The sequence below is a fragment of the Papio anubis genome, chromosome 10, assembly GCF_008728515.1.
Source record: "Papio anubis isolate 15944 chromosome 10, Panubis1.0, whole genome shotgun sequence".
Lineage (NCBI taxonomy): Eukaryota > Metazoa > Chordata > Mammalia > Primates > Cercopithecidae > Papio > Papio anubis.
The window spans coordinates 62,305,408-62,330,944 of NC_044985.1; the positions used below are offsets into that span (position 1 = coordinate 62,305,408).

At 38.5% G+C, this 25,537-nt stretch overlaps 1 protein-coding gene across 50 annotated transcripts in view; it reads right to left on the reverse strand.

The window, feature by feature from the left end:
• Positions 1–25,537, reverse strand: part of TTN (titin) — a 272,676-nt gene that overhangs the window by 66,683 nt on the left and 180,456 nt on the right. For all 50 annotated transcript variants that reach the window (XM_031651844.1, XM_031651839.1, XM_031651871.1 and 47 more), the window contains 50 exons: positions 25,333–25,520; positions 25,128–25,242; positions 24,737–25,021; positions 24,484–24,635; positions 24,004–24,151; positions 23,670–23,847; positions 23,210–23,331; positions 22,829–23,116; positions 22,406–22,702; positions 22,101–22,287; positions 21,514–21,629; positions 21,126–21,425; positions 20,631–20,930; positions 20,411–20,516; positions 20,112–20,308; positions 19,726–20,031; positions 19,347–19,625; positions 18,444–18,743; positions 18,038–18,340; positions 17,563–17,925; positions 16,961–17,263; positions 16,529–16,828; positions 16,136–16,432; positions 15,752–16,036; positions 15,372–15,665; positions 13,762–14,061; positions 13,338–13,646; positions 13,059–13,249; positions 12,228–12,657; positions 10,647–10,955; positions 10,347–10,495; positions 10,227–10,259; positions 10,001–10,130; positions 9,608–9,907; positions 9,197–9,514; positions 7,928–8,224; positions 7,520–7,819; positions 7,121–7,435; positions 6,880–7,028; positions 6,283–6,433; positions 5,911–6,192; positions 3,926–4,228; positions 2,768–3,070; positions 2,386–2,667; positions 1,992–2,291; positions 1,597–1,899; positions 1,199–1,507; positions 802–1,083; positions 401–700; positions 22–315 (listed from right to left, as the gene is read on the reverse strand). In XM_031651844.1, the coding sequence (XP_031507704.1) occupies positions 22–315; positions 401–700; positions 802–1,083; positions 1,199–1,507; positions 1,597–1,899; positions 1,992–2,291; positions 2,386–2,667; positions 2,768–3,070; positions 3,926–4,228; positions 5,911–6,192; positions 6,283–6,433; positions 6,880–7,028; positions 7,121–7,435; positions 7,520–7,819; positions 7,928–8,224; positions 9,197–9,514; positions 9,608–9,907; positions 10,001–10,130; positions 10,227–10,259; positions 10,347–10,495; positions 10,647–10,955; positions 12,228–12,657; positions 13,059–13,249; positions 13,338–13,646; positions 13,762–14,061; positions 15,372–15,665; positions 15,752–16,036; positions 16,136–16,432; positions 16,529–16,828; positions 16,961–17,263; positions 17,563–17,925; positions 18,038–18,340; positions 18,444–18,743; positions 19,347–19,625; positions 19,726–20,031; positions 20,112–20,308; positions 20,411–20,516; positions 20,631–20,930; positions 21,126–21,425; positions 21,514–21,629; positions 22,101–22,287; positions 22,406–22,702; positions 22,829–23,116; positions 23,210–23,331; positions 23,670–23,847; positions 24,004–24,151; positions 24,484–24,635; positions 24,737–25,021; positions 25,128–25,242; positions 25,333–25,520 (12,648 nt within the window). The remainder of the gene's footprint in view (positions 1–21; positions 316–400; positions 701–801; positions 1,084–1,198; positions 1,508–1,596; positions 1,900–1,991; positions 2,292–2,385; positions 2,668–2,767; positions 3,071–3,925; positions 4,229–5,910; positions 6,193–6,282; positions 6,434–6,879; positions 7,029–7,120; positions 7,436–7,519; positions 7,820–7,927; positions 8,225–9,196; positions 9,515–9,607; positions 9,908–10,000; positions 10,131–10,226; positions 10,260–10,346; positions 10,496–10,646; positions 10,956–12,227; positions 12,658–13,058; positions 13,250–13,337; positions 13,647–13,761; positions 14,062–15,371; positions 15,666–15,751; positions 16,037–16,135; positions 16,433–16,528; positions 16,829–16,960; positions 17,264–17,562; positions 17,926–18,037; positions 18,341–18,443; positions 18,744–19,346; positions 19,626–19,725; positions 20,032–20,111; positions 20,309–20,410; positions 20,517–20,630; positions 20,931–21,125; positions 21,426–21,513; positions 21,630–22,100; positions 22,288–22,405; positions 22,703–22,828; positions 23,117–23,209; positions 23,332–23,669; positions 23,848–24,003; positions 24,152–24,483; positions 24,636–24,736; positions 25,022–25,127; positions 25,243–25,332; positions 25,521–25,537) is intronic.

The following is a 25,537-nucleotide window of genomic DNA, read 5'->3' on the forward strand; positions in this document are numbered from 1 at the left end:
AACTGCTAGTCCAAAAATTACCTAGTTTTTCTTGACATTCTATCGGGATAGTTGTGTCGGGGAGACCAAGACCCACAATATTTTCAGCTTTTACACGGAATCTATAGGTCTTTCCTTGTTGTAGTCCGGTAACCACACACTCTAAGTTTGTCACAGTCTTAAATTTAATCCAGTCCTCGGTGCCTTCTTCTTGATATTCCACCAAATATCCAGTGATTGGAGAACCACCATCACGATCCGGCTTATTCCAGACGAGGGAGACTTCAGTCTTGTCAACATCTACATGGTGCAGGTTCTTGGGTGGCCCTGGGGGATCTTTTCAAAGAAGAAGTTATGATGAAAAAGGAATATTCTTGAAGACAGTCAAACAATAGTTTTGTATTCAGAGAAAGCAACTTACGGAGAGGATCCAGAGCCTTGATTGGTTTTGGTGTTTCAACAAAAGGACCACGTCCATACTGGTTCTCTGCAGCTACTCGGAAGAGGTACTGGTTGCCTTCATTCAGATGTTTAGCCAAGTGACTCTTTTTCTTTGATGTAGCTGAGAGAGATGACCACTGGGCGCTGGCAACATCTCTCCTCTCAACCACATAATTGGTAATAACAGAACCACCATCATCCAGTGGTTCTTTCCAAGTAAGGTAACAAGAATCTTTCCTAATTTCACTGACTTCCAGATCTCTAGGTGGCCCAGGTTTATCTAAAAAGTGTTAAATAACAGTTTTATAAGCAATTTTATCCAAATAAGAGCTCAAAATTATCAAAATTTATTTTTAATGGCATAAGTATTAAAATTCTTACCTAATACAAGTACTTTTACTGAGACAGTTTTTGAACCAGCTGGATTCTCCACTGTTAAAGAATAAATTCCACCATCTTCATGGGCAGCATTACGAATTTCAAGCTTGCTACCAACTGGAGTCACATCAATTCTTGCTTTAGTTGGAGCATCTCTGTCTTCTTTTTTCCAAGTTACTTTTGGGAATGGCACTCCTTTGATGATGGCACTAAGTCTTAGAGTATCACCAACCTTAATGTGTTGTTCTCTTGCCATGTTGGCATCAAGAATCAACTCAGGGGGTTCTAGAAAAAAGAGAACAGAACACTCAGATTTGATCCATAATGCAGATTATAATTAAACACATAACAATCAGACATCTATTTTCCTTGCAAACACAGGTGAGAGCATTTTACTCACCAAGTCTATCTTTTACTAGGACTGGCTCTGGAACATGAGCTGGATCTGATTCACCAGCTTCATTGACTGCTAACACTCTGAACTTATAGGTTTGACCGTCCCGAAGACCGGTGACTTTATATTTAGTTTCAGGACATGACTCAGGGGTGTGATTGGCTCTTCTCCACTCTTCATCTCCAACTTTCTGGTACTCAACTATATAACCCAGAATCTTGCTCCCACCATCATGACGTGGTGGCTGCCAAGTTAGATCGACTGAATTGCATGTTGTATCTATTGCTTCAGGATTAACAGGTGGACTTGGTTTAGCTAAAAAATAAAAGTAAAAAATGAATTAGCATATAGCTGAAAACAAAGTTAAATAACATGAAAACTGAATAAATCCATTAATACTATACCAATTGGATCTTTAGCAAAGACTGGTTTGGATGGTGGGCTTGGATCTCCAATACCAATTTCATTTTCTGCAGAAACCCGGAATTCATACTGACATCCTTCTAGAAGATCAGGAACCCTAAATTTAGTGTACGGATGAATAGGATCTTTGGTAACTCTAGCCCATCGTTTAGACATAGTTTCTCTCTTTTCCAGGATGTAGTTTGTGATGGGTTTTCCTCCATCATGTGGCTTGTTCCAGGTTACTAATGCAGAGTCTTTGGTAACTTCTGTAACAATTGGCTGATCAGGTGCATCAGGAACCCCTGTAACAAATGTTGGAAAATGTGTTAGAAATTTATTTCTTCCTATTAGTTATATCAAGCATTGAATCACTAAAAAGAGACATAATGCATACTGAAACGATCTTTGGCTTTCATTGAATCAGACACCAGAGGATCACTTATTCCATACAGATTTTCAGCATGTATCCGGAAAATATAATCTTTTCCTTCAAGTAGTTTAGAAACTTTGCATGTTGTTTTAGCACTTGCAGATGTCACTGGCATCCAGACGTCTTTACCCAGTTCCTTCTTCTCAATAATATAATTGGTGATTTCACTGCCTCCATCATCTAAAGGAGGCTTCCAAGAGATAACCATGTAATCTTTGGTCACCTCATCAAAAATAACTGGTCCTACTGGTGGACCAGGACGGTCTGCAGAAAAAAAAAAATCATGGCACAAAATGTTATTTCCATTTCTGCTTTTGAAAGAACAGGAGATCTATTCTTTCCACTAAATAAGACTTACCAACAACATTAACTTGACAGAAACCTTTCCTAGAGCCTGTACTATTCTCCACAACCACACAGTATTTGCCGGAATCTGAACGTTTGGCCTTGATCTTCTCTAAAGCAAGTGTTGTTGGTGTAGTCTTTATGTGAGTGCGATCATCTTCCAGCACATCAGCTTCATCTTTGAACCAGGAAACCTTAGGCTTTGGTTTGCCTGAGTAACGGCCAGTGAGGGCAAAAGCTTCACCAACTCTAATCGTGAGCTTATCTCTGAAGTCGAGGTGAAGTGTTGGGGGTGCTAAAATTTACAATTACAAAGGCAAGTCATTTTTACTGATGTCTTATTACGAACTACAAATGTGCAAATTTCTGAAGTATAAATTGTAGTAGACACATACCCAGCTCATCCTTGCAAGTAATTGGCTTGGTGCAAAATGATGGTTTGCCTTGTCCAACAATGTTGACAGCACTGACACGGTACTCATAGGTATCACCTTCTTTTAAGTCTTTAACAGTGTATTTTCTGCTAAGCAAGTTGTCATTTGTAACTTTGTGGAACTTCTCAGTTCCAATGAGCCGACTTTCTAGGACATAGTTAATAATTTCTGACCCGCCATCATACTTAGGAGGATTCCAAGTCAAAGTTACAGTACTTTTAGTAACTTCTTTGACTTCCAGGTCTTCAGGACGTTCTGGTACAGCTGTGAATATAAGTATAGGAATTGTGGTAGAAAAAAGTGTCACATTAAGAATGTAGTAGGATGTAGTGAATATTCCTTTTCTGAGGATTGTGTTTAAACATTAAACTCTCTGCTCCCATAAATAGCAAAAGAGGTCTCATCCGAAAACTATTAGAGTTAAAAAGGACCAAATACAATAGAATTTCTTCACTTGACAGATGAGGAAATGAGGTTTGCTGAGGAAAAATAATTTAAGAAAGATCTTCAGAGTTGGTAGTTTTAGATGTAGGAAAATAATTCAGTTTCTATTAATGCCATTAAGTGGGAATTTGAAAAAATCTGTGAGGTATAGATGGAAGAAATTTGATAAATGGGCCAGGCGTAGTAATGCCAGCACTTTCGGAGGCCGAGGCAGGTGGATTACTTGAGGTCAGGAGTTTGAGACCAGCCTGGCCAACATGGCAAAACCGTGTCTCTACTAAAAATGCAAAAATTAGCTGGGCATGGTGGTGCATGTCTGTAATCCCAGCTCCTTGGGAGACTGAGACATAAGAATCACTTGAACCTCGGAGGTGGAGGTTGCAGTGAGCCAAGATCATGACACTACACTCCAGCCTTGGTAACAGAGTAAGACTATGTGTCAAAACAAAACCAAGAAAAAAAAAAAAAAGAAATTTGATGAATTATACGTATTTGTAAAATCTCTTTCACAATCACTGTCCAAGTACTACCAAATCAGATACCGAGTAGTTGTGTAATAACTGCTTGTCAAATGAATGAAATGTATGGCATTTATACACATATTTTTTCACCATCGTCTTGTACTAAATGAGTAAAGAAGTGATTAAGCATAAAGTTGTTTTTAATTTTACTTACTTATTGGCTCTCTGATAACAAGTGCCTCTGATGTCTCAACAAATGGACCCATGCCAATACTATTTTCAGCCGCGATTCGGAAAAAGTAGGCTTTTCCTTGAATGAGACCCTGGACAGTAGCATTTTGTCGGGTAACTGTATATGTCACTGGGGTCCATGCTCTGCGGTCAGATTCACGCTTTTCAATGACATAATTGGTGATTGGAGAGCCTCCATCATCTTCTGGAGAAAACCATGTCAGTTTGCAGGACTCATTGGTTAGGTTGTGAGCTAGGAATGGTGTTCCAACAGGACCCGGAACATCTGGAAATAAGAAGAAAATATTTCAAGCTGTTTGCCTTCAATGAAAGATAATGCTCAACATTTTTTTTTTTAAAGGGGACAAAATGTTGTTATGAAGAAAGTAAGGTTTTGTGTCCACTAATTGAGTTAGTTTTTCCTCCTCCTCCTGCTATCTAGTCAATACAAAAACAGTCAACCACTTTTTTTTTTTTTGAGATGGAATCTCGCTCTGTCACCCAGGCTGGAGTGCAGTGGCACAATCTCAGCTCACTGCAACCTCCGCTTCCTAGGTTCAAGCAATTCTCCTGCCTCAGCCTCACAAGCAGCTGGGACTATAGGCGCGTGCCACCATACCTGGATAATTTTTGCATTTTTAGTAGAAACAGGGTTTCACCATGTTGGCCAGGCCGGTCTCGAACTCCTGACTTCAAGTGAGCCACCTGCCTCGGCCTCCAAAAGTCAGGGGATTACAGGTGTGAGTCATAGCATCAAGCCCCACATTTGTTAATGAAGTAGTTTTGCAACAGTTATTGGTTACCATGCTTTTAGTGGAGGCTGAAGGGAAAATAAAAATGCTTTTTAAAAGCAATTCGTGAGTTGGACAGGAGGGAGCTGGGAGGCAAACATGCAGAGGGATACAGGAGGTGGGTAAGAGTGGCGTAGTCAGTTTCTATGTCCAGTTTCCTCTCCAGGGGAAAAGGAGGGAGAGATGGATTCTTTCTGGATGATCAGTGGATCAACGAGCAGCATAGGAGGCCCCAAATTTCAGAATGACTTTGAGGAGGTTGCAAATAATTAACATGGAAATGTACCAGTTTTCAAATTAGAGTAGTAGCCATTAGGCAAAAGAGCTTTAGGTGCTTGAAACTAACCTGAAAGTTTGTGGGATTATAGGTTAATGAAATATTTTTCCTTATGACATTCTTATATTAATTATATTCAACATAGAACTGGCAAATTTCACATAAAAACTGTGACTGGAGTATTGTTGTGCCTAGAGACATGCTTAGAAAGAGCTCTGAGTGGAAAGGCTTCAAGTTCTGAGCAAATCACTGGACTAAAGCCTCCAATGAGAGGCATGAAAAAGCCTCATAGAGTTCAACTCTATATTCAATGACTAGAAATGCAATATTGATAACCAACTATGATGCCTCTCTCCAATTAGAATACTGAAACCCTTCAAAGAAGTTTTTGCATTATTATGATAATTTTATGATAGGGATAGAGTCTCATGATGTGAAATGGTCAGCACTGGCAAATTGTTAAACATTCATGTACACTTGAAGGAAAGTTGCTTCTATGAAAACTGTATAACAACATAATAGACAGTATAGGGGCAAGTTCTATAAAAAAGTCATATTTATTCTGGGCCATGATTCAGAATACATATTCATGGCCTTCTAGCAATTTGGGAATTGTGTACATGCACTCTTTAGGTTCACTGGAGACATGGATGTATGTCTTCTTGTTAGCATCTGTTTTCTCAATTATATAGTTTGTAATCTTAGACCCACCAAACAGAATATGCATATAATAAAAAAGTAAGGAGGAAATTTTTAGAAATTCTAATAATGTTCAATGTGATTATGGGTGATTTTTCTTATTTTCCAAAATGTTTGTTACATAGCACACAGTGTAGCCTTGTGTAAATATAATAAGAATATTGGTTTAAAAAGTTGCACAGACAAATTGAAAGTATTTACCTAATACATCAACAATAATTGTCTTCTTTCTTTCTCCGGCTTCATTTTTGGCAAGAAGAGAATAGACGCCTTGATGGCTCCTCTGGCAGTTCTTGATGACCATGGATGAGCTAATAGCTGTGGTCTCAATGGTGGCTTCTTGAGGTAAGGCTCTTTCATTCATGTTCCAGGTGACGGTTGGAGGAGGCTTTCCAGACACATAGGCAATGATTCGGATCACTCCTCCAGCATGGACGACAATTCTATCTCTGACACTGGCATCTAGCTGAAGGTCAGGTAAAACTGGAAGCAGTTGAAAATTACAAATGTGATTTTTCCCCCTTCAATCTGAAACATAAATACTGATGGCATAAAAGAAGGATTGATAATTACCAAGTCTGTCTTTCATTTCAATGACATCTGTGACCTCTCCAGGTTCTCCAATGCCAGCAATGTTGACTGCTCTAACTCTAAATTTGTAGAATGCTCCTTCCTTTAATCCTGTCACAACAAGCTTTGTTCCTCTCACTTCTTTATCTTTACCCTGGGGAGAAATCATAAACATTTTAAAATTAGAATAGTCATCTGTAGCTTCTTGCTTTAATGACTTCCTAAAGCATCACCAGCAGCCTATTTAACTGTTTACTCTGGGAAAATTGTTGCTGGTTTAGGTTTCAGGGATCAGATACTACAGGCAACACTGAATGGAATAACTTGGCAGGAGTTATGCTTTAAAATTATTGTCAAACAATTAAATCTTTATTTATTTATTCCACATTCCAGGATTTATAACCAAAAGATTAGTAATGTCATGACTTAACTTTTGATTAGATTTCTGACATTAACAGACGTTTGGAATTTGAGTTAAAATTTTGCTATTTTCCTGATTTCTTAATCCAAAAAACATAGACAGAAGTTAATGGGATTGAGAATAACTAAGACATTTTTAGTTTATTCATAGTGCATTTCCTTAGTGCCAAGTTTTCCTACCTTTTCCCATTCTTCTTTTCCTTCTTCTTTATATTCAACGATGTATCCAGTTACTTTGGATCCACCATCTTTTAGTGGGGGAGACCACTCCAGATCTGCAGATGATTTAGTCCAATCTGTCACTTTGGGAAATGGAGGACCAGGAGGAGCTGGAAAGAGCCAGTATACATTAGTATTCTTGACTTTCCCAAGGCACTTTTGGAAAATAAGATTTAAAAAAAGGAATGGTTTCAAGGCTTACCAATTGGATCTCTAGCAGTCACTGGGTCTGATGGCAGACTTGCTGGACCCACACCAGCAGCATTGATTGCATATACCCGGAATTGATAGTCAGAACCTTCAATAAGACCAGTCACTTTATAAGAAACACCCAGAGTCATGGCTTTGATAGGATCTCGGTTAACTCTCTTCCATCTCTTTGAAGTAGTGTCTTTCATTTCCAGCCAGTACCCTGTCACGGGAGAGCCTCCATCATATTCTGGCTCTTCCCAGTTGACGGTCATGGAGTTACGAGTCACGCTGCTAACTGTTGGTTTATCTGGTGCTCCAGGGACAGCTGTGAAAAAGATCATATTGATTATAAGAAATTTTTTTGAAAAAGTAAAAATGACTTTGTTTGTGAAAATGTTGTCCTACTTACAGAAGAGGTTTCTTGCTGTTTCAGGTTCACTGTCAAGAGGTTCTCCAATGCCATATTTATTCTGGGCCATGATTCGGAATACGTATTCATGGCCTTCTAGCAATTTGGGAATCGTGTACGTGCACTCTTTAGGTTCACTGGAGACACGGACCCATGTCTTCCTGTTAGCTTCTCTTTTCTCAATTACATAGTTTGTAATCTTAGACCCACCATCATCTTTAGGTGGAAGCCAAGACAGTGTCATTTGCTCTGCTGAAACAGATTCAAATTTTATGGGTCCCACTGGGGGGCCAGGACGACCTAAAATGGTTTAAAGAAGGAACCCTTTATCAGTCAGATGATTTTAAAGCCAAATGTTATTTATGAACAGAAAAACAAGTAGTTTTAACCAAACCATGCAATCTTTACCCAGGACATTCAGTCTCATCTCCTTTGATGCTGTTCCCAGATTATTTACAGCTGTGATGGTATATAAGCCAGTGTCACTCCTGCGAGACTGTGGAATAACTAAAGTGCAAGTATCATCCACCACCAGTTTGTTGACATGGGTGTCATAGAGAACAGGTTCTTTGTTATCAGGCTTCTTTGGAGGAGCTTTAAACCAGGTTAGTGTTGGGAATGGCACACCTTTAATTTTGGCCACAATGTTAACATCAGTTCCTTCTTCAACCTCCATGAATTCTGTTAGATCAATTGATGGTGGGCCTAGATTATTGAAAAAAAGTTGTCATTACGAGCAAAAAGCATTGAGGGATAGAAAGTAGAATTCACAGTGACTATAAAGCTGTTTGAATCCACCGTAGTCAGACTTTGTAGCTCAGCCCAATGTAAAGAACGGTTCTGTCTTTAACACTATTACACTGGTTTGGGGAGCAGGTACACAGGGAGCTACATGTGGCTGTATATCAGGGCTTGCCTCTCTTTATTTGGCATCATTATGCATGAAATGATGCATATTACTATATTCTCATATCCTGACAAAAGGGAAGAGAGGAGATTGTAGTAGGAGAGTATCATGGGACACTCTCTAATGTTTATGCAGAATTATGAAGGGATACATAAGAAGGTGAATTCCCCTTTTAAGAAATATAACTGTTAATAAAAGGGAAGGAATTTTCCATTTTGCTCAAATTTAGGACAGAAATATTCAAAGAGGGTAGCAACTACAGTTTCTTTACACTTAGATGAGAGAATAAACAGATACACAACAGTAGTGATGGTAATTATCAGAGGAAGAATTATTACCATATATATTATATATACTTCATTAAAATGGATACATCTTTTCTCATATAGAGAAATAGAAACTTGATTGTGAAGATAAATGGGTCTCAGCAGTTGCTAAGCAAATGACTAGTTACTTTCTGTCCCTTTTGAGGAGCATGCAGAGAAATTGCTTTACCCTCTGATAAGTAAAACAGCCTGCCATCGAGAAAATTACAGCGAGGAAATTACAGACATCATCTCCTTTGAATAGAGAAAGGTTAACAGGTAAGGGAATGTGAAAATTCTGTGGAAATTGAGGGAATGAGTAATTGAATAATATGCCCATGTCTACATTCAAGCCATGGTGGCTTTCTAAGGTACAGATATATCTCTTTTAATTTTGAACTATTATTGAACACCTAGGAAGGCAGTCGTAAGGAGGACATTCTTTGTCAGTACATTGGTACTTACATGTCTGGTCTTTGACAGTCACGGGGCCAACAGTGGCTGAAGGCTTGCTGACTCCTGCAGCATTGACAGCTTTGACTCGGAATTCATATTGCCCACCCTCTACTAGGTCTTCAACAGTAAATTGCAGTTCTTCCACATCACGCTTATTGCACTGCCTCCAGGCTTCTTTCTTTGTTCCAGTAGGGTCCCATGCAAGGCACTCAACAATATAGTGGGTAACAGGGGAGCCCCCATCATTCTTTGGGGGTTTCCATGACAGATGCACTGTGTTCTTTGTGATGAGGCCAATTTTGAGTTTAATAGGAGGATCAGGAGGATCTTTAAAAATAGTTAAAGGAAGTATTAAGCATTGTTTATAATAATATACTTCAATTTTGAGAAGATATTTTAAATTGAGATTTTAAAGCTTACATATCGGATCTCTGGCAGTGGTCCTCTGAATGGTTTCCACAGGTGGGCCAACACCAAAACGGTTTTCTGCTCGCACACGGAAGAAATATTGCTGTTCAGAGAGAAGATCAGGCACTACAAATGTGGTGCTTCCACAGTCTGGATTGACTTTGGTCCAGGCTTTTCCATCAATAGTTCTCTTCTCGATAACATAGCCTTTGATCCTGTCTCCTCCATCGTCATCTGGCATCTTCCATGAAAGTCTGCAACTACCCCTTGTGATATCGCTGACTTTCAGATCTTTGGGTGGGCCTGGTACATCTGTTGGATGTAAGTCACAATATAAGCAAAGTTCCTTAAATGCTTAAACATGATTTGTTTTTATTCTTTTGCAACTTTCAAAGTCTTTCTTACCCATGACTTTAACTCTGCAATTTGCAGTCTTTTGTCCTGCTTTATTCTTGGCTGTGATGCTGTATTTGCCTGTATGAGATCGTTTACACTCCGGAATAATAATTACTGAGGAGTTTTCAGCAGTCTCGAGCTGTACAAAGAAAATAGTAGTCATACATTGAATGAAATCATAGTAGTATTGAAGTCAACCATATTTTGAATTATTTTAATTATTATTTTTTTTTACCTGTGAATCTTCGGGTATGTCATGAACTCCATCCTATTAGAAAAGGAGACAGTCAGTTGTAGTATAAATACTCCTCATAGTGATTCAGTGGAAAAAAGAGGAGAATGGTTATTTTCTTACCTTCATTGCTTTCTTTGCCTTTCCATCAAATTCCCAAGATGATTTTGGTGTTGGGCGTCCCTTGATGACAGCAGGAATCCTAATCTGTGAGCCAGCTTTACAAACCAGACAGTCCTGTGCTCCAATGTCAATGAAAACTTCTGGTTCCTCTGTAATACCACATACAATTTAACAGGATTTAACTCATATTTGTCAAAAAGTAATTGAAATATCTTCAATTGAAGAGTAATTGAAAAGTAAATTAATCAATTTTATAATGAGATCCAAAGAGGAATACATAAACTGAGTAAGTACTAGTACCTTGAATATCAGTGGCAGGGATCTCCCCGGTTGTATCACTTGGTTCAGATTCACCAGCTTCATTGACAGCTTTCACTCTGAATCTGTACTTCCTGAGCTCTTTCAGATTAGGCACCACACATTCACAGGTAGTTATAAGTTTGTCTGGTTCATTTACTCTTTTCCAGTCAGTAGTACCTTCTTCTTGCATTTCTACAATGTATCCTTTGATTGGGCTGCCACCATCTTTGGCTGGAGGTTTCCATCCTAGTGAGATGCTTGACTTTGTTTTATCTTTTACTTCTGGGCAAGAAGGTGGCCCTGGTGGAACTAATAACAAAAGAAAAAAAAGCTTCATCAGATTTTAAAGCTGATGAAGTGCTAGAATCTTTTACTACACATGATCATATATTATTTTTAATCTATTAAAATATTAAAATAGAAATGCTAAAAGGAAATACAGTTGGCTTCTAGAGAAGAGAAATAAAGGAAATGGTCTATTTTCCTTTAGTGTTAATGAAAAAACAGAGAAAGCAAACAACTAACTGGGAATAGAAAGACTACTTACTATCTTGTTAGATTTACATTCTATTTACACATGATTGGTGAAAAACTACTTTACTTTTGAGATCCCTTTGAAGAAATTCTACAATAGCCTTTACTGAAAACATGATTTAAATTTAATTTGGCACAATATGAAAATTTTAAAATGATTCCATCAATAGCTAGCAAACCTGTGAACACAAACTAATCTTAATGCCCTTTAGGGACAGGATCAGTGTCTACAATAATCCCATAACAATCCTTTACCTTTCTGAAAGTGCTTTACAATTACAGAAATTATCTTACTCCACTTGTCTTTTTAATCTTAACTTTTCCCCCTCCAGTGGTTAATATGGATCCTTGCACAAAACACATGTTCAGTACTAGTTTGCAAATGAATGAATAACTATCTCCTTATATATGTATATATGCTCCACATAGCACTTGAGTATTTAAAATTTTCTTTTTAACAAATAATTGAATTTTTCTTCTATAGAGAATCTAATCAGATATATAGCAAATAGGATGAATTATTAGGCCACAGTATTTTTTAATTTTTGAACTAATCTGCTCATAGATCTTTCAGAAGAATTTTCCTCTCTTATTTGACCTCACAGACTACGCCTGAGAATCCTAAATCTTTGTTCAATAATATTATTGAAAAGCTAACAACACTTTGCTTTTTGTTGAATTCCTACTGGAAGGTCAGACTGTTTGGTGGGAGAGATGATTTCCCCAGTATCTAATGAGCTAGAAACTTATTTAAAGTATCAGAAGAGATAGCAGTTTATAGTCCAGATCTTTATTATGGTGATTCCTCATAAAAAATTTTGTTTAATCCAAGAGTTTACAAACTGTATGATTTTATGTATGTGTGTATGTATATATATATGCCTGTATGTATACATATATACTTCCGATAGTCTATGTGAATATGAACCTTTTTTATTTTAATAAAATAATTTGGCATAGAAAAATATAAGAAATTTAAGAGCAGAATTACCCCTTTAGTGACTTTGTGCTTTAGAAATTAGTCCCTAGAAATGGAAGCATACTTACATATGGGATCTCCTGCAACCTCTGGATCTGATGGTTCACTGGGAGGACCAATTCCTGCAGCATTTATTGCCATGGCTCTGAACTGGTATTTAACGCCTTCAATCAAACGAGGAACATTAAATTCCACGCCTTTCAATCCCACTTTGGTTACTGGTGCTCGGCTAACACGTGACCAGTAAGGACTTCCCTCTTCTCTTTTCTCCAGCCAGTAGCCAGTAATTGGAGAGCCACCATTGTCCAAAGGAGGAGTCCAGCTCACTAGCATTGATCCTTTGGTGCGTGCCAAAACTTTCGGTTTTCCTGGAGGTCCAGGAAGGCGATAAGGATCTTGAATGACTACTTTATCTGATTTGCACTCATCACTGATTCCATATTTATTCACTGCCCTGACTCGGAACTCATACTGACCATTGGGGATAAGTTTCCAGATCTAGAAATTAGAAAAATAGAAATTTATTGAAGAGAATATACTTATGTTGATTTTCACTCATTTAAAAATTCAACTTATTTTGGGAGGGATGACTATAAGAAGAAATAAATATATAGACTCAAAACATGGAAAGACAGAGAAAAGGAGAAAGCTTTTTAAAAATAAAAATATGTAGATGTATTGTACCTGATAGTGGATCTCAATTAAAAGAGTATCTGTGTATCAAACGCTATTTACTAAGGAGCCTTATGTGTATGGGGCTAAACACTACAATAACAAAATAGCAGCTTATTGTGTGAGGTTTTGAGTTTAATTATCAAATTCCAAGGTTATACTAAAATGGCGTCAAACCAGAGTAATGTACTTTTAATGTGTTTAAGAAAATATTTAGAAGAGTTTACCCCATATCTTTTCTCTACAGCAGTGTTGGTGACTTCCTCCCATTCTGTTTTCTTCCTACTTGCATCACGTTTGTCAATAACATAATGGGTGATTTCACTGCCACCATTATCAAGAGGGGCATCCCATGTCAAGTAGCAAGATTCAGCTTTAATGTCAGTAACAGCAAGGTTTCTTGGTGGGGATGGGCGGTCTGGAAAGGAATCAACAGAGAATATTGAGAAGGCAATTCTTAAACAGACACTGGATGCCTTTTTGATGTAAGAAAGCAAGTCACCTACCATATACTTCAACGTGAACATTTCGGAACACTGAGCCAAGGCGATTGGAAGCAGTAACTGTGTAAGTGCCTTTGTCTTCCCGGACCGCTTTGGGAATGCTAAGCTCAGTTTTTGCCTCACTTCGGGATACCTCTTCCTTGGTTATCTGAAGTGCCTCAGTGGGTTTTTCAATTACGGTTTCATTTTTGGACCATTCAATCTTAGGCATTGGAAGGCCTGTCACATCTGCAGGGATGTGGACAGGCTCTCCTGCCTTAACTTTGATAGTGTCTCCTCGAACACTCAGACGCAACTTAATAGTTGGAGGCACTGCAAAGAGAAGAGAAAGAAAAAAAAGTAGCAAAGTCATAAGGACATTTTTTCAACTTATGGGATAAAGGCACACTGTAAAATGCATTAAAATTATTATATTCAGATTTCGCACCTTCATCATCTTGTATGACTACATTAAGAGGCAGGGATGGTTCACTTTCACCAATTTCATTGACAGCTTTGACACGGAACTCATACATTTGGTGTTCATCAAGATTTTCAACCAGAAGAGATGTAGTTGGGCAGAGTCGCTTGTTAACTCTTTCAAAGTCAGGTTTGTCGTGACGCCGTTTTTCAATGATATATCCTTGGATGGGACTGCCACCATTACTGCGGGGCTCTTTCCAGTCAAGGGTGATAGTGGACTTTGTCCTTTCAGTGTATGTCAGCCTCTCTGGAGATGTTGGAGGACCTTTCGCCAGAGGCAAGTGAAAATGATTAGCATGAGATAAATATTCATATAAGAAATAATATTTCACTTCAACTTAATTATGTAAAAAATAGCCTTCTGTTTGGCATAACCTTACATCCTTATTTAAAGTCATTCCTAAAACTTGTCAGTTGCCAAAATTATAGACATTCATATAGACAGAATTTTTCTTAGCCAACTTTTCATCAAGATTATCAGTGAAAAATAAATCAAGGGCACATATGCTTTTTCATATTTAACATTTTAGATTATTTACCTTTGTAACTGGGGATGCTTCTAATTCTAATGAACTAGGAAAGTAAGTCTGTGAAGTTTTGCTTTGAATGAGCAGCTGAGAGCAAAGTGTTTTTTCTTTTATTAACAGATAGTGGGAATGTCTACGAACATACTTTGAGCCATGTTGCCTCACATGTGGGTTCAAAATATGATGGAAAGAGGATTTATGTAATGCTGCTGAAGTTTTCTTTCCTGAAGGACCAAACTAAGAGTTAAGCTTTCAGTGGTTAAACTAGACCCAATCCATACTTGTTCACTATTATTGCAACCAGAAGGAGTGGAAGCTCAGCTCTGTTCTGGTACCTCTGGCACAGCCTGTGGTATATTGGACATTCATAGATGAGCTGCAGCAGTGATATAGGATGTAATTTTTTTTTTTCAGGGGGTGATGGTGAAGGAATAAGTTCTTCTGTCTCTTGAGGAATGGGTCTTCCTCAAAGGTTTTGCTTTCTTAGATGGGATGTCAGTGCGCATTACTGTGTGTGCAATTTTAGTGTTTCGTATTGATTTCTGGGAGATTCCCTCTGGTTGGTTTTCTATTATTTGGAGGCTGTTTCTGGTTTTGGGCCTCTCTATTCTAACAGTATGGGGACTTTTTGAATATAGAGGAAGACTAAGGCATTTATCCTCAGGCAATTGTCTAATCTTTTCGAAGAATATTGAATTCTCTTTCACTACTAGGCTAGTAAATTTTAAAAACCCGACTTCCAGTGTGTTCTACTGGAGAGACATAATACGTCTAAACTACTTCTAGGTTATTATTAAGCCCCTGTAGATCCAGGTTTTTCAGTACAAAAAACCATGCGTGATTAATATACTTAGAGTCACAGATTACACTGAAATTATAGCAAATATGATATCTTTAATGTTGCTAATAGTTTTTTGATTTACTTCTCTTGTTACTCTTTAGCTATAGATTTTGAGACTGTTGGGAGTTTGAAGCCATAAAGCTCAGTAAATAATATAACCAGAAGCAAAACATTATTCTATAAACACAATGAAACCTTCTCTTTTACCTAGTGGATCAACTGCAAGAATTGGTCCTATTTCAACAGGAGGGCCACAGCCAAACTTGTTCTTGGCAATAACACGGAACTTATATTCTTGTCCCTCAAGCAGCCCTGTGATGTCACATTTAGATCTCTCAGTCTCTATTGGTTGTCTCCAAGTATGCATCTTGGCATCTTTTCTTTCAATGATGAAGCCTGTTATTTCACTTCCTCCATCATCTTCTGGATCAGACCAGTTAAGTAGACACATTTTTCTGTTTGTTACAACAGGTTTTAAATCAAGAACTGGACCAGGGACATCTGAAAACAAAACAAAGCCAAAAACCAATGTAATAAGATAGTAACATTTGGGAAAATCCTATGAAAATCAATGCAACATTCCTTACCAAAAACTTCTACCCTGGCTGCTGCAAATTTGGAACCACAGCTATTTGTAGCTGTAATCACGTATCTGCCATGGTCTTTTCGCAGTGCATCCTTGATAATTAGTTCAGATTTGGTTCCAACATTGTCTATTACAACGCGGTCTTTATCCAGCTCCCCTTCTTCTTTGGTCCATACTTTTGTAGGTACAGGGCGACCCGTTACCACAGCTGGAATTCTAAGAGTCTTCCCAGCCATTATTTGTATTCCACCCTTGACAGAAACATCCAGTTCCACAGTTGGAGGCTCTGTTGAAAGAGAACAGTCATACATTAGCCCATGAAAGATTAAAAAATAGTCCTGTATAGAGAAAATATCCATAATTTTATTCCAATAATGTTAAGTACCTTGTGGTTCAGCCACAGTAACAGGTTCTGTTTCTCCAGGCGGTCCTTCCCCTGCGACATTGACGGCACTCACCCGAAGTTTATAATCAGCACCCTCTCGGATTTCTTTGACTGTGTACTGACGGACCTTGATCATCTTCTCTGTGCAGCGTGACCATTCATTTGTGCCAACCAACTGCTTATCAACAAAATAGCCAATAATTTCCCCACCGCCATTGAAAGCTGGGGGTTCCCATTCTAGTTCAATAGTCGTAGAGCTTGTGTCAGTGACTCTTGGGATAGGTGGCCCAGGCGGAGCTAGAATGAATGAAGATATAAAAATCAAACTCCCTGATGATTTTAAAATGTACAATAACTTGTTCTACTCCACCTTCTTCTTAAGGAACTACTTACAGATTGGATCATGTGCTGTTTTGGGATCTGAAGGTGGACTGAACTTTCCAGGTCCAGCTGCATTTTCAGCACATACTCTGAAGACATAGGTGAGTCCTTCTAATAAGCCATCTACATTGGCTTTCAAGGCATTCAGAAGGCTTTTGTTGACACGAGACCAATGTGTACTATTAACCTCACGTTTTTCAAGCCAGTAACCCAAAATGGGGCTTCCGTTATCTTTTGGTTCATTCCATTTCACTAGCATACTGTTGCTGGTAACATCTTCCACAATGGGCTTATCTGGTGCATCAGGTGGTTCTGATAAAAAAAAAAAAAAACACATTTGAATTAATTCCCCAATATGACATAAAATGCAATTTTACAAGCTGTAGTAATTATATACCAAAGTACATGGTAAAAGGCAAACTTTAGATGCCAAAGGAAACTTACCAAATGGATCTTTAGCTACAAGTGGCTTTGAAACACATGGTGGACCTGGCCCAAATCTATTTTCAGCTCTTACACGGAAGAGGTACTCTTTTCCTTCAATCAGTTTTGTTACTGAATATTTGCAATGTCTAAGTGTTGAAGTGACAACTATCCATTCTGAGTCAGGTTTTGTCTTGTCTTTCTTTTCCAAAGTGTAGTTTATGATTTCACTGCCACCATCATCAAGGGGTGGTTCCCATTTACAAAGGACTGAGGTCTTTCTGATATCTTCAAATACAAAGTTGATTGGTGGTCCCGGTGTATCTAATATTTCAAAAGAGAACAGTAATCAAAAACATGTGTGGGAAGGGTTGCTATGGAAAATGTAAATGTGAGCATGCTCCTCTGACATGATTTCTGGTTTTCCCACATCTATCATTGTATTCTATTAGCTAATAAATAACAAGGTCAGGCGATTTCTTTTACATGGCCAGGAGATAAAATATGACTGAGGATAACTTGCTGAAGCTATGTCCCATTTCTTTTAACTCTCCCCCAAACTTTTTATTTTTATGTTTTACTAAAACCTTTTTCAATTGGAAAGTGTAGTTTTAATGACTCACCTAACACACTGACAGTACAAGGAGCTTTTGCGATACCGTGGTCATTTTCAACTTTGATCATATACAGACCATGGTCAGGTCGGAGAGAATCTCGGACGCGTAGCTGAGATTCTCCCTTTTTGCTGTTGTCAATACTCAAACGCTGTGTCAGAGGCAGGACAAATGGTTCTTCTTCTTGAACTTCACCCTTCCTTCTTCTAACCAAGGGTGCTGCACGCTTCTTAATTTCCTCTGGTACAATAGCATTCTCATCCTTTATCCATGTAATAGTTGGGTAAGGTGATCCAGAAATACTTGCATCAAGTGCTATTTCATCACCTCGTTTCACTTCTAGGCTTGTTCTCAGAATGACTTTGGGGGCATCTATAATGATCATAACCAATAAATGTTTTCAGTTCTGATGAAAACAACTGACAAAACATTATTTTCATTTATTTCAAAATGGAAAGTGGTAACTCCATTAAACAAAACTTACCAATGGGATCTACAGCTTTGGTTGGAGGAGTAGCCCGAGAAGGTTCACTAATACCCGCGGCGTTCTCTGCTCGCACACGGAATTGATACTCTTTCCCCTGTTCAAGTCCTTTTGCTGTATAGGTCAGGATTGGTACCAGGTGTTCATTGCATCTCTTCCACCTTTCTTCACCCTTAGCAATCTTCTCTATGATGTAGCCCATTATCTTGCTTCCTCCGTCATACAAAGGTGGCTTCCATGTAATAGTCATTGCCTCTGCTGTAGGATTATGAACCTCTACATCTACAGGTGGATCAGGGGGTTCTGAAGAATAAGAAAAAAAAGTTAGTATCAGGAAAACCACCTTCTTAAAACAAAACTATGGTTTATTAGTTCTTAGCCATAGTACATCTATGCCCAAACTTACGCTTTGGATCTTGGGCAATGACTGGATTTTTCAGTTCAATATATTCTCCTCCACCAATCTTGTTGACTGCTTTAACACGGAAGAAGTATTCACCATTTGGTATGAGATCCTTCACAGTCCACGACAGTTTATTCTCACCAGACATGACTGGTATATATGTTCTTCTCCCAGCTTCTCTGCGCTCCAGGACGTAATGAAGAATTGGGGTTCCACCATCAAATTCTGGAGGTTCCCAGGTTAACTTACAAGAACTCTTGGTAATGTCACTTGCTTTAATATCTTTGCATGGTCCAGGTAGGCCTATTACAGAAATGGATAATTATTCTAGTAATCCTGAAAAATCAGCATTTTAATAATGCACTTGTCTCTAAGTGGGGCTATCTGTATTTTGGGTAGGATAATCTTTGATGTGCTGGAGTGGCATTCACACTGCAGAGCATTTAGCACCCTTGGCTCCCAACTACTAAATGTCAGTGGTATCTACCCCAAGTCTGTGTGCCAAGGAAAAATGGCCGCACAAATATCCAGACATTATTTGCAGAGCCGGGGGGAATGCAGAAAATGTTACTATCCCTGGTTGAGAACACTATGGGAAAATGTGAAGCTGTACAATTAAAAAATTGTAGTCATTTAAATATTCTTTGGGTATGCTAATATATTTTATTTAAATTAGTATTTCACATGCAAATAATTAAAACTAGTATAAATTACTCTAATAAGAGTTTAGCAATTTCATCTCTTTAGAATTGTTTTACTTCTCATACGGAAAGACATAATCAGAAGTGACATTTAGTTTACAAGTGGCCAGTTCATGAAGTCATTTATACTGTTAATAGCACTGCAAAGTTAACTAATTTCCTCTACATGTGAAGAATGTCTGGTGTTTCTTCCAACAGTGATTACCTATGACTTTGACATTGATTGAGGCTGTTGCTGAGCCGAGCTTATTCTCCAGTGTAATGGTATAAACTCCAGCATCTGCATGGACACTCTTGGGAACTTCAAGGTGGGCTGAGATGTGATCATTCTTCATTGTTAATCTATCACTTGCTTTAACTTCTTTGCCATCTTTATGCCAACTAACAGTTGGAACTGGGACAGCTCTGAAGGGAACAGGAATGCTTAACTTTTCACCTTCAATAACAATAATGTCATGAGTCTCCAGGTCAATTGTTGGCTTGCCTGTAAGATATAATTCGAAAGAGCAAAAAAGAGAGTATGTCAAAATGCAATGCATGAATAAAGGGTATTTTATTAACTGTAAAAGACATTGTGCTCTTACAGTCTGGGTCTTTGGCAACCACATTTTCAGAGATTTCAGATGGCTCGCTGACACCAATAGCATTGACTGCTCTCACTCTCAGGACATATTCTTTGTCAGGAACAACACCTTCTTCAACCTTGAATTTCAAATCCTTTATTGGGCGAGAATTAACTCGCATCCATTTCTCAGTGCCTACTGGACACATTTCAACATGGTATCCTATGATAGGACTTCCACCATTTTTCTCTGGAGGCTTCCAAGCAATGGCAATGTGTTTTCTCCCAGCATCAGTCACATGTAGGTCAAGGGGTGGTGAGGGAGGACCTGCGAAAAGAGTGAAACATTCATATCCACCGTCTCATCAAGTTCTAGACAATATCTTGTGTATAATCAGCACTACTTACTTGTTGGATCTTCAATGGATAGGATTTCTGTGGGTTCACTTGGGTGGCCAACTCCAGCTTCATTTTCAGCCCGAACCTGAAACTGGACCTCTGTTCCTTCAATGACATCAGTTACTCTGAAGTTACAGTCAGGTCCTGCAGTCTTTCCAGCTTTCACCCAACGGGTACCTAACCTTTCTTTCTTCTCAATGATATATCTATTGAAATAACAAAGCATTTCATTAGCATTAATGAAAAAACATTGTTGAGATTTTGCAACCAAGTGTAAGTTATTCTTTATGAATTAATTCAAATTCTACCTCTGAATTGGTCTTCCACCATCATTTTTAGGTGGCTCCCACTTTAGGTCAACATGTCGTTTTGTCACATCAACCACTGCCAGGGCATAGGGTGGTCCAGGAGTGGCTGAAAGCAAAATAATCAATGATTAGGAAAACCAGAGGGAAGGTGATAATCTCCTGTCACAAAAATTAAGTGTGAGAGCACTTATTGTCACAAAGATTAAGTGTGAGAGCATACTAAAGGTGTCTTTGGCCAGCACAGAGTCCTCAATTTCGGTGTAGTCACTTTGTCCTATAGCATTTTCTGCAGCAACTCGGAACACATATAAAGAGCCCTCAGTCAGCGGGGTGACTGTGCACTTGGTGTCCTTGACAGTGGTATCCACTGTTTGCCAGCCTTTTCGCCTGACGTCTCTCTTTTCTACAATGTAGTTGGTGATGGGGGACCCTCCATCTTTCTCAGGAACTGTCCATTTTAGGTCTGCTGTATTTTTTGTGATATTAATAACTTCAAGCCAGCGTGGTGGTGATGGAGGATCTGAAAAAGAAGGAACGAAAACAAATTCATTTTTGTTTTATTACCCAATAGTCAGTCTGAATGTGCAGGCAGTCATTAAGAAATAATGTAGCCAGGAGGAAATAATAGTAATGAATTTTTCATATTTTCTCATATCGTAGTTCATAGGCAGACATTAGAAGAATTTACATACCCCAGAAGTCAAGAGTGACTTACATAGCTTCTCCCGGCAAAGCACAGGGTCGCTGGGTTCACTGGGTTCACTTTCCCCAGCCTTATTCACAGCTCTAACTCGGAATGAGTATTCCTGTCCTTCCATGAGCCCTGGGAGCAAGTGCTGAGTGGTGGGAACCCCTTCCGCCACTCTGACCCACTCATCTGTCCCAGTCTTCAGCATTTCAATGGTATAAGACTCAATCTTTGCGCCTCCATCGTGTTCTGGTTTTGTCCAATGCAACCTTAATGATGTTTTGCCTACATCTTTTACAGTTGGTTTTCCAGGGGGCCATGGAGGATCTGTAAGCCAGTGAAATCATTGTTTAGGTTTGTCAAAAAGGAGTTCATATGAGCTTCAAAATAACCACAAAAATTATATAAATAATACCTATGGGATCCTTTATTAAGATTGGTTCAGTTGATTTGCTTGGTTTTCCAGGTCCAGCAAGATTTTCAGCCAACACACGGAATCTGTATTTTTTCTTATTGGTGAGACCTTTCACTCTGAATTAGGAACAAAGTGCATGTATAACATCATGGTAAGAAGCAGAAGAAGCCTATGTTTACTTTACACAGAAGAGACTAATTTATTTAAATTGTGAAAAGATGATTTGGAAATTTAATTGAAAAGCACTTCAATATAAATTAAAGTTGCTTTTTAACAGGCACACTTTAGACTTGGCCACACATACCAGTCTAATTATAATATCTATGACAATGATCATTATCATAATGTACTGGAGGATCAAATACTTTGAAACTTCCTGAAGGTTAATATTTTAGAGTAAACTAAGAAATGTGCCCTTGAATGGAATTTATATAATTTTTCAAATTATGAGGTAATAGCAAATATGAGTAAAAGTAGTTTAAAAATGTTTTAGCAATATATAATCATCTGTAATCCCAAGGAATACTAAAGAGTAAACATTTGAATATACTGCTGTCTTAACATCTTGATGGGGATTCTGAGCATACCTGTATGTTGTGTCCTTTACTGGCATCTTATTGCATCTAACCCATTTATCCGTATCAGGATCCAGTCTTTCAACCCAGTATCCAGTGATTGGGCTGCCACCATCATCATCTGGCTCACACCACGTGAGAGTCACTGCATCTTTAGTGATATCAGAAGGTTCTAGGCGAGTTGGAGGTCCAGGTGGATCTATAGACAGGATAATGGTGTAAAATGTTATATGTCCTGTATATCAATATGACACCAAAATGCAAGTTTGACATAAGCATCCTTTTTTTTTTTTTAATCAGCTTATTGAGAAACTTACCAAACTGATATTTGGCTGTTATTGGAGAGGCCTGAACTGGTTCACCAACACCATACATGTTTTCTGCAGCAACTCTGAAGATGTACTCTTTATTGGGGATTAATTTGGTGGCCTTGAAGTTTGTATCCTTGACGGTGGATGAGAGCTTGTGCCACACTTCACTATCGGTTGCTCGTCTCTCCACAACATAGTTTGTGATCTTAGATCCACCATCATCGCGTGGTGGGTTCCATGTTAGAAGACATGACTCATTGGTTACATCTGTGATGTCAAAGGCAGCTGGTGGTCCAGGTTTATCTGTGTATGGCATTACAGATGCAGGAAAAAAATTGTTCACCATGTTTTATTTATTTATTTATTTATTTATTTCAAGAAAGTAACTGCAAACAGTTTATCCCCTTTTAAAATGAGAACCTTCCTTACCTAAGACGTTCACTTCCACCACAGCAGTGGCCCGGCCACACACATTCACAGCCTCGATGATGTATGTGCCAGTGTCACTTCTCTTACTATCAACAATAGTCACTGTGGATTTCTTAGGGACATTTTCAATGGTAATTCTTTTGTCCTGCTTCAGAATCGTATCAGCCTTTGTCCAAGTTATTTTAGGTTCAGGTTTCCCGGTTACAGTGGCAGGAAGTTCAATCTTGGTCCCAGCTTTTACGGTGAGACCAGCAAGGAGCTTCACATCGAGGAAGATTTCTGGGGCCTCTGAATTGGAAAAGATTATTTATGATGTTATCAAGTTCAAGCAGATTTAAGGTCAGAGGCCTATTTGATAAGACAAAAATCAAAAATAGATACCTTGTGTGTCCACAGCCTGGATCTCCTCTGTGGGTTTGCTTGGTTTGCTAGCGCCCTGCCTGTTTAAGGCCTTCACGCGGTAGGCATACCATTTGCCTTCCTCAAGACCTGTCACTTCCATCCTGTCAGAAAACAGAATAAGATGTTTTACTGTGATGTCAATAATCGTTTCATTGTGTAGTACTCATGGTCTTTCAAAAATTCAAACCCCTGGTATAATACTAGTCTTTAAATTAAACCTGGATTACTTCAACACTATAACTGAATACATTTTCATTTTAATACTGTCATGAAAACCCTGAGCATGAAGTACATTCAGCAGCACCTTTAAAAACCAGACAGACACACCGGCAGTATAGGATTCTCAATGAAAAAAGACAAACATTAAAATTTTCCCCAACAAAGCCCATTTTAGTGACTAGGAGTACACATTTACTCTCATGCCAAATAAAAAACTTACTTTGTTTCTGCAACAGGTTCTCCACAGGCAACCCATTTATCAGAACCACGTGGACATCTTTCAACTATATATCCTTTGATGCGTGAACCACCGTCATTTTTAGGTGGATCCCATGTTAAGAAGATGCTATTGGCTGTTCGATCTCTCCATTTAACATTCTCTGGTGGGTCAGGTACCGCTATAACATTTGGAAGAGAGAGTCAGTCTTACGCAGGGCACCTATGCAGTTCTCTTCACATTGCCAACCCCTGCCTTGCCCCATAACTTCAACTCTAGGTCTAAAAGCAAAAACAGGCAACAAGATTAGGTAAGAAATCATTAAGAATGTACTCACTTGCAGGAGCTGACATATTTACAGGTTCATCAACATATGCAGGTTCTCCAGGGCCACATTTGTTACGAGCACAAACTTTAAATAAATACTCTTTTCCTTGAACAAGATCAGGAACTGTGAATTCTAGATCAGTTACAAAGTCCATAACCTGGGACAAAGAAATATAGTTAATTAGCTATTTTCCAAAAACCCTTTCCCCAACTCAAATGATTTTTACCAAGTCAGTAGGGATTTTTTTTTTTTTTAATTTTTTACACATTTGGTAAGGCTCACAAGACAAGACAATTACAATTATACAACCCTTGGTTGAGCTACCTCAGGAAGCGTTAGTACCGATGCATTCTTAAAAAGTTTTTGTACATTTTCAGTGAGGTAAAGGTAAGAAGTTGTAGCACACAAGATTTGTGCATGGCATCCCAACCTTCTGGGATTTCCCCTACTCTCATTTTTGGTGTTGATGCAGTGCTGCTCAAAACTCACCTTAGTCCATGTTTTCCGGCTGACTTCTCGTTTTTCAACAACGTATCCGGTTAATGGACTTCCTCCATCATCATCAGGTGGTTCCCAAGTCAAATGTACTGAGTCCTTGGTTATATCACCAAATTTCAGTTCTTTGGGTGCACTTGGGCGAGCTGAAAAGAAATGCACTCACAAGTCACTGTCATTAATAGTCTGAACTAATATTTGTCAATACTACCAAATCACCTTAGATGATAAACAGTTAGTTCCTTACCAATTACATTGACATCGATTTCCCCAGAAATTGTTTTCACACGGTTTTCTAATTTCAGTGTATAAATGCCCTTGTCTGAACGTTCACTTGGAGAAATGACAAGTTCGGCATAGGCAGACAAGGTCTTCATTTTCACATGGTCCCCTGTTTCTAGTACTTTATCTCCAAAACACCAGGTTGCAGTTGGCCTTGGATAGCCTGTACTTGGAACCAGGATCTTGATAGGATTTGGGACAATAACTTCCAGACCATCTTTAAATGCACTTAAATCCATTGTTGGTTCAACTGCAAAGAAGAAAAGTTAATGAGTCTGCAGTGCCATATTTAAGTCCCTGTTGCCCCAAAGTAACTATGTTCTATTCCCCGGTCTAAAAATAAAATATCTATTTACCAAATGCATCATCAGCGGTGAGAGGACCAAGAATTTCAGATGGATCTGAAACACCAGCTTTATTTTCTGCAGATACTCTATATAAATATTTATTTCCTTTTTCCAATCCGGTAACCTACAATTATGAATTAATATTTGTAAAAAACACATACAGTTATGTCCATGATCCACACTGAATATTCTTTTTTATATGCAAATGACCTACCTTGTAAGTCAGTTCAGGGACAAGTTTCTTATTGCAACGAATCCAATTATCTTTTCCTTCTTCACATCGCTCAATTATATAGCCTAATACTGGGCTTCCTCCATCTTTCAGAGGAGGTTCCCATTTGAGTTGAACTGATGACTGAGTCTGATCTGAGGAAGTTAGGTTTACAGGAGGACTTGGTCTCTCTGGAATAAAAGAAAGA